This window comes from Gambusia affinis, linkage group LG04 (genome assembly GCF_019740435.1).
Source record: "Gambusia affinis linkage group LG04, SWU_Gaff_1.0, whole genome shotgun sequence".
In the NCBI taxonomy this organism is placed as follows: Eukaryota; Metazoa; Chordata; class Actinopteri; order Cyprinodontiformes; family Poeciliidae; genus Gambusia; species Gambusia affinis.
In genome coordinates, this window is record NC_057871.1 from 20,368,737 (window position 1) to 20,377,317 (window position 8,581).

Genomic DNA, 8,581 nt, shown 5'->3' on the forward strand with positions numbered 1-8,581 from the left:
CTCCATAGGTTTCCACAGCAGTGCTATTTTCACTCTAAGTAAATAACCCTTCTTTCAGCCAGCAGACTGGCAGTGTGTAGCAGCAGATGAGAGAGGGCAGAACTGTACTACTATATGCTTTGTACTAAACAGAAAACTCAAGTCGCATTTTTTAGATTGCAACAGAAGCTCTTTAAACCCCAAGACTGATACAAAAACGTTTTGCAGTTTTGAAACTGACATTTTTCTAATCCAGGATGAACCTTGAGACTGGTAACAGGCCTGTGTTCACTTGACATTATGAGAAGAAAACCTAACTCTAAATTCTGACTAAGTTTAACTGAAAAAAGTGCTGGATGAGTTATATTACTTTTCTGTTGTAAACTGTAGCAATGAACACAGTAACAATATTTAAACTTGGATATAAACAAAGTAGGTTTATAAAATTTAGTATAGGGCCCTATGCGGGCCTGGACGGGCTCTGCTATTTCACAAAGACCAAATACTTTATAAGTCCCATAAATAAAGCTCTGTTCACAATGCCAGTGACCTTATGATATCATGTGAACTACACTGCATGAAGATCTAAATGAGCAAAGAAATGCATGTTTGAACAGCTGACACAGCCAAAAGGCATGTCAGATGTGTCTGGGTGGGTGTGTATGTGTGTGTGCGGGTGTACACACCAATGTTTAACAAACTGTTAACGAACAAACAGTGGTCATTCTGTGTCACAGGGGGGAAAACTGACTGACAGTCGCTCTCGACCAAAAAGGCCTTCTGCGATTGCTGTCCAACGCCGAACAGGAGAGCAAAACGATGGCGCGCCCTCCCCGCGTCTAGCCTCCGCTGGCATCAAATAAATGACAACCGGCCAGACAATCAGCACAACCTGGCACGCGCTATCGGCCTTCGCTAAAGGGAAGGGAAAAACGTCTGAATGTGCTGGTTGAAATCAAAGCCTGCTGTGTAAGAAAAACCAGCCATGAGGGACGCATGCTTGTTTGCACAGCAACTCGTGTTTTCACTGCAGCCTCATTTAGCCCCCGTGGACACCCAGCAAACCAACTAGCCGGCTTAAGAAGTCCTTAATTACTTCAAATCAAGAAAAACACTGACAATTAGTGGCTGTAGAGTTCCTCAAATAAACACTTCTTCGTTGACAGATAATTACATTCTTCTCCATCGCTTTTTAATTTTAGAACCAGAGTGAGCTTCTGCAGGCACATATTTGAGGGTAAGAGAGATACTCTATGACAGTGTAATAAGCCAGTAAGGGATAGAGATACATCGCTGAGCGCCACATGAGAGAGAATATCTGTCGCCGGGATTTGAGCATCTGAGATGCAGGACAAACCGACAGAAACTCATCTCTTCTTTCAGCCTAAGCTCCCCCTCTCAGGATTTGTCTCTTTGTCTGACTACGTTTGTGTCTTTTTCATCATCTGCAAGTGTTTCCTTCATTTTCAGGATATCTGGTCTTCATTTAGTTTCGTGACACAGCTGGGAAACTTTGGAGCTCGTAAAACGTAGCAAGAGATCTGTTTCCCTCCCTGCTTAAGCTGATTTTCAAACATCCCAATTACAAGAAGCAAACCAAGCAAATCCCAGGTCGTGTTTGTTTTCCTCTGGAGCAGACTCTGTGTGAACCCTGGAAGCTGCGGCCTCTGTCAAGGTACCCAGCTCAAGCTACCAGTGTGTTTACCTATGACATTCTCCTGCTTGGGGATTATTCCTTGCAAGGGCGCAGATAAGCAATCCTCATCCAGAGACGACACTTGTGTGGCCACCTCCACCGGCTGACGCGCTCTCCGTGGGTGCTGCTGCTGCTGCTGGCTTCGAGAGTGAGACGAGGACGTGGAGAGGGGCGAGGCAAGCGGCGAGGATGGCGGCCTGTCCAGAGGTTTGTCCAAGCAGAGGCTGCCGTGGCACTGCCTCCGTTTGTGCTCGATGAACAGCAGGATGTCGGCCAGGGGGAAGCGGGTGTGGCACTGGCCGCAGGTGAGCAGATCTGGATCCCCTTTCAGGGGCTCGTCGTCAGCCTCACCCAGCCTGGGGGAGTCCTGAGAGTCTTCTTCAGCTAAAACACCTGAGGGCGGCTCAGCTGGATAAGCAGACAAAACAGAGAATGTTGTTAACAGAAGCAGCAAGACTCCAGGTAAAGTGTGACATGAGAAAGTATTCATATTTCTTGAAGAATCAGCATGTAAAATGTATTTAAAACTATCAGCTTTTTACATTTTGTTGAAACTGTCACTCTGTCCTGACAGTGTGGTATGAGATACATGATCTATGAAAAAAATGACCACCTCCCACAGTAATGTGAAAACAATGCATCGCAAAAACAACCAACCGGAGTCAGGAGGAGGGTGTTAGTGTCAGCAATCAACCTCGTGTACTTGCTGCTCAATGTGCTAATAGCAGAGACAAAACTCACCACTCCAGGAAAACTGTTTTGTCAGGTTAGTTAGCATCATGGTGGTCATGCTAACTAACCTGAGCTTACATGACAGACTCAGCTGTCATGAAAAAGCTACAGCATAGCAGAGTGAGAAGAAGAATGTGAGCAGCATGTATACTAGCATGATTAACAGCACATAGACCCTCCTTCTGACTCTGACTGGTTTTTCTGTGTATTTCCACAGTTAGTAGGAGAACCGGGAGAAGGCAGAGGAGCTCAATTTTTGTTGTCACAATACAGTGACAGTTTTAACAGATACATAATTTACATAAGACTTTCAAATTTTAGCTTTTCCGTCGTAGGATATTATTGTAAAGTGGAAGCAAAATAATACATGGTTTTCAAAATTATTTACAAATAATAATGTGTGGCGTGACTTGCCCTCCTCTGTATGATAGCCCTAAATAAAATCAAGCGCACCCAGTTACCTAATGACCTAATTTGTCCAGATGCACTCTGATCTCTGTATAAATCCAGCTGTTCTGCAAAGACCTCAGCAGTTTGTTAGAGAACATTGACAAACAAAATTCAAGAATTTATCTGTTCTTTCTCCAGACATATCAGGGAGAAAGAACTATTCAATACACCAGCAGAAAAATAAAATAAATGTGTTTGGGCAAAACTTGGAAACCTTCTAAAACATGGCTATCCGCCTAACCTGACAGGGAATGGTGATGGAGGATGAACTAAAGATGGCCATTTAAATTAAGGCGATCTCGCCACTCTTAACACTAACAAATCTTTAGCTGGTCAGAGTGAATGGAAGATGGAGGAAAACCTGTTAGAGGCGACAAATGACCTGAAGTGGGAAAACAACAGAACAATGTCCCTAACTGTACAGCCACAGCTATGATGGGAAGGTTTAGATCAGAACATTTTTAAGTGTTAGAGTGGCCCAGTCAAAGTCCAGTCATGTAGCTGTGTTCAGCATTTGAAACCAGATGCTCACAGATGCTCCACGTCCATTTCAACTAAGCTTGGAGTATTTTCCAAAGAACGGGCAACAATTGCAGTCTCGTTTTGTAGATTCAAAAATCTGTTGAGGTTTGTAAACGTTACTCAGCAAAATGCAAGAAAGCTTAAGAGGAAATGAGAATTTTTCCAAAACACTTTAAATGTGACGAGTGAATTACTATGTCTACAGTGCCCCATGGCAGACATCTGAAAGAATATGGTCAGGATTTAAAGTGTAAATGTGACTTTTTTTTTTAAGAAATAGCAAAAAGAGAAAAGATAAGAAAAGAGCAACACAGCCTCCCTTCGATAAGGACTGACACGTTCAGCTTGCTGGCAGCAGTCAAACGATTAAGTTGCTTGACCCTCTTTATTGTGCTGCCAATCTTGCTTTTTTAATGAACCTAACACCTCTGAGAATCAAAAAATAGATTCTAATTTGAGTTCAAGATGATTGGACCCCATTTCGTTAAAAGTGCTGGGATCTTGTGAACCAAGGTTAGACATTGAGGGGTTGGATGTGGAGTAGGTCCCTGAAGTACTGACAGAGAGAGAGAGACGGGAGAGAGAGAGAGAGAGAAGAGAGGAGGGAGAGGGAGCATTTAAAAAGAAATATTCTAGCCACATGGTAAACGACATCAGGCGCCCCAACTGGGATGTTGCGATAAGATGTGATGAATTCTTGCAGCTTCAACCTCTAATTCTGTTTCGGGTCAGATGAGAAGGTGGTGAGGGACTGTATGCAAGATAGGCCCCGTTAGTTGTACGTTCGACTGCATTAAAGATGAAGGAATGCGGCCCCCTATTTTACTGAGGCTTATCTAAAGCGGTTTGTGCTGCGGACGCCGGCGAAGGTGTGTGAGGACGGGGTAGATGGAAACATTTCTCTTTCTTCCAAACTAAATAATCTTATTTTGAAGCCAAGCAAGAGTGATGTAAATGAAAACCTTTTTTTTCCAGACATCTCTCACTGTGCCAGAATTTTAAGTAGTTTAGGCCAACATGTCCCACTGGACGGCTGCTGCAGCTCGTCTGTTTGATTATCAGGGAAATCATTTAGCCTCTTTTTTTTTTTTTTTCTACCTCACTATTTTTAGGCCAACGTGACTCCTTGAAACAACAGTGGATCGATAACTTCATTCCACTCATTTCCTGAAAATGCCAAAGGAGTGCGGGGAGGGATTTCTTCGCACGTTTTCAAATGAATTTACCAGAAGCAGGCACGCTTCTATCATTCTTTTCACCTGTTTTCTTAGAGTAAAGCAACTATTAGCTTCCTGATTGGTCACAATAGCGCAAAACAATCAGGGGCGCCTCCAGAAAGTCTTCAAGGAGATGGACAGATGGGGGCTACTATAATCTTCAGATTAAAGCCACAACAGAAATTTAGGAGTATCACTATCCTGCCGTCACAGTTTTTTAGGGGGAGAAGGACATTTAGTGGAGGTATGATGTGAAGGGTAGAAAAAGAGAAATAAAAGAATATGAATAAATAATGTTAAAATTCAAATAAGAAATCATAAGATGAGATCCTGACCCCCCTCTTCCATACTGCCAACAACAACAACCAAACACGACCCTTCGCAAGTTCCAGGTTAAGAAGGACACGGATGAAGCAGGTGAAGTTCATGTTTGGTGCCCCCTCCCACTACCCCGGCGCCTCCCCCCCTGCCCCCCAGCAAACTACCTCCGTCCCCCCAGCCACCGTATAGGACTGCAATCACAGTGCGCCCCCAACTGGCTACACCTTTCTTCCAATTACCACTCAACTGTGTGTGTTTTGCATTAAGCAGAACAACTCAATTGATTGCGACGGAAAGTTATGGAGGCATGGACATCAACAATGGCCCTAAGTAAAGTCAAACGAAATCCAAGCTCCCCTGATCGCCGACACCAACTTGGACCCTGTGTCTGAGTGTGTGTGAGAGCGTGCGTGTGAGTGTGTGTGTCTTCGTCATCACTGATACGCAAAGAGCGAGCTGATTAGACGTCTCTTGCCTTCCTGCTGTCATTCATACCTATAAGACTTATTTTACTGCGTAAATGAATCTGTTGCAGCGCGTAAAAGATGATCCGCGAGTCACATCAATGCACAGCGCGCGCGCAAAAGGGCATTTCTGTGACAAGTCAGAGCGCTAAGTGACATTTTTCTTTACATATTATTATTTATCACACTTTATAACCCAATGCTAGTCGATTGAACAGCGTAATAACATCGTCTGTCAAGAGGAAACTGCACTCTTTCTTTTTTCGGTACGGCACAGACCGTTCCCCCGCGCTGTTGGCATGTGGGTATGTAAACAATACACTGTACTTCCTTGTGTCCAAACTACCGCCAAACACCTTTAAATGTTTTTATTGCGGTCAGATAAATCACAATCTAGGCTGAAGTTCTTGGGTGACATTGGAAGCTTCACACTGGAAGTTGTGAGCGAATGTCCGCAACTAAAGCCTGCGCTGCCTTCACATGCAGGCAAAGGTCTCTGGCCATAAAGCTAATGCATGCCCTTTAATGGCGAAACAAACCTTAATGACCACGTTATACAACGAACTCTGCTTGGAGGTTCCAGCCAGAACTTTTTCACCCAGGAGGTTCCACGTTTTAATGGAGACCTGTGTCTAAGTGATAATGCGTGTGTTCGCAAACCCATGTAGCTATAAAAACGATCCAAGGAAGTTGTATTTGGGGTGGGAAACACAACAGAACGTTTAATAGATCCCTCACGGGTTAGAATAAAAAACCGAGAGGTGAAATATTCCCACTCACGCGAAAACTCCCGTTTGCTCAAGTGCAGGGGTTTGCCTTGCTTGCGGCGAGACATGGTCGGTTCGGCGGGGGCTTCTCAGCTGAGTTCACATTGGGAAATCCGTCCCTTCGAGGTACACTCCAAATGAGAAAATCTTCATTGATGCGTCTGTCATCCGGATGAAGGCAGAAGAGGGACAAAAAGCAGAAGCAGAGCTGCGGATCAGACGGAGCGGGATGCGTAACGCGCGACGGGCTGTGTGGAGCTCTTCATGACTTTTTCCTCCAAAGAGGGAGAGAGAGAGAGAAACAGAGAGAGAGAGTGATGGGGGTATACGGCGAAACCCCCCTCTGAGCTGCAAGTTCAAGTGCGGACGTGACGTTCCTGCGAACTTGAACGTCAGGAGGTGGACGGACTGAGACATAGAAAACATGGGCTGGGCGAAGCAGGCCTGTGGGAGGGAGGGAGGCAGGGGGGCAAGCCTAATAAAAACCAATGGACACTCATTATTGACTACCTATGGAAAAGAGAGAGAGAGACACCCCAAACATACCAGTGGACGAAGGAGATCAAGGGGGCTGGGCTACGGGAGAGGGGAAGGGCCACTACAGGACGCATGGAGCAGGGAGGCTGCGCAGCGTGGTTGTAGTGGAGGACAAACTCAGCTATTACGCTCATGTGAATATGCAGCGTGTATGTAAATTACAGAGCAGGACGCATGAACACCGAAATGCGCTTCTTTTACTATCATTAGATTTCTCTCAACATTAATTATAAGAAACCAGCATGCATTATTGATTTCTTGATCAGATCTATCCGGATTCTTGTTTTGTTAGAACTAAGAGGTGAAAAAAATAATCATGTTAGAAATAAAATAATAATAATAATAATAATAATAAAAACACGGAGCATAGTTGACACTTCACAATACAAGAAAACGTTAAAATAACATCAAAATAAATTTAGACAAGAACATTTGTAGAATATGACCTGATATGAGTTTAGGCTATGGTTTGTTTTGCATATTAGATTGGATAAAGATTTTCTACTTTATTTTGATTCATTTTTGTTTGCTTCTTGCTGTGACAAGTGAGCTTCCTCTATTGGGCTCAGTCAAGTCCCTTATTGTATTACATGCAAAAAACGTAAAGAAAGAGGTATTTATGCTAAAATAGCCATTCTGCTTTTTTTGTTTTATTTTATCTTATGAATTTACTTTCTTTTTTACCATCCAGCAGAACGAACAAAATTATTTGTGTTAACAAAAAATATCATGCGTTTCAGTGATATTATTATTATTTTTTTATTAATTCAGAGTCCACTACTTGCAATTTCTTTAGTGATATGCTTAGTTGTTTAAATGTGTTTAAATGCAGGCTTAAATAAATACAATGAATATGCAGAATAATATTAGTACATTTATTGTCACTGCAATCCATCTAACCTCAGAGGGCAATGAGATTAGGTCTGCAGCATATGACAGAGCAATGGCATTAAGCAATTTATTATAGTGCAAAGGCAGGTGTGGACTGAATATGCAGCAGCATTTAGAATAAAAACTAAAGCTATACAGATCATAAAAATAAGTAAAAAGTATTGTATAGACTGCAATGTTTTTCTGAATAACACCAACAATAATATGAATACGAATGAGCTATGACAGTAACATTATAACTATATTAACTATATTTCCATATCAATATAGGCAACATTCTTGCTATTTTAATTATGAGTGAAAAATCTATTAAGTTTGCATAGAAATACCTGCTTTGTGTTGTGGCTTTATATTTTTGATTCCAAATAAGGAACTATTTTTATTACAAAAATACTCATTAAAAAGTTCCGAAACCTGAGACGTCACCTTGCATCCATTAGCTATTGCTTTGTGAAGGAGTTTTACATCATTTACATGTCTAAAAAAATATTTTTATGAAGTAAAGAAATAAGATGAATTGTGGCATTCCTGGTTAGAGTATCTCCTCGTCTAAAATTCAACAAATGCAGACAGAAAAGCCGTAAAGTAAACTTGATTGTAGTATCATTAAGAGATCCTTACCCACAAAATTACATTGTTTAATAATAATTAGTGGGAAGCATTACAAAAGATCAAACACTTCATACATAAGTGAAAAAAAATGAAACCATTCAGTCCTGACGGCAGTTCTGTTGTCTTGTTTCAACCTGACCTTTGTGGTGATTTATTATATATCCTGTTTCTTTCCTTAATGTCTTTGTGAACGCAATGGCCTGTTTGACAAGTAAACGCGCGCCATTAAGGAAGTCACTCAACTGAGTTTGATGTCGCATGCGCTTTGCAGCTCAGTACTCTGGCCCCATCTAGTGTCTAAAGTTAGATTTACGTTAAATTCTACAATAAACAACTTCATTTATATATCTTTAATGTCTTATTTGAAAGACATAAGCTATTTTAGCAAACGAA

General features: G+C 42.0%; 1 protein-coding gene across 1 annotated transcript in view; it reads right to left on the bottom strand.

Annotated features, from left to right (window-relative positions):
* The window catches only part of LOC122829543 (B-cell lymphoma/leukemia 11A-like), a 44,792-nt gene extending 38,255 nt beyond the window's left edge, over positions 1 to 6,537 (bottom strand). Inside the window, exons 1-2 of the mRNA XM_044114194.1 lie at positions 6,162 to 6,537; positions 1,685 to 2,083 (exon numbers count right to left, since the gene is read on the bottom strand). Of these exons, the coding sequence (XP_043970129.1) occupies positions 1,685 to 2,083; positions 6,162 to 6,216 (454 nt within the window). The 5' untranslated portion in view covers positions 6,217 to 6,537. The remainder of the gene's footprint in view (positions 1 to 1,684; positions 2,084 to 6,161) is intronic.
* Positions 6,538 to 8,581: the final 2,044 nt, after the last annotated feature.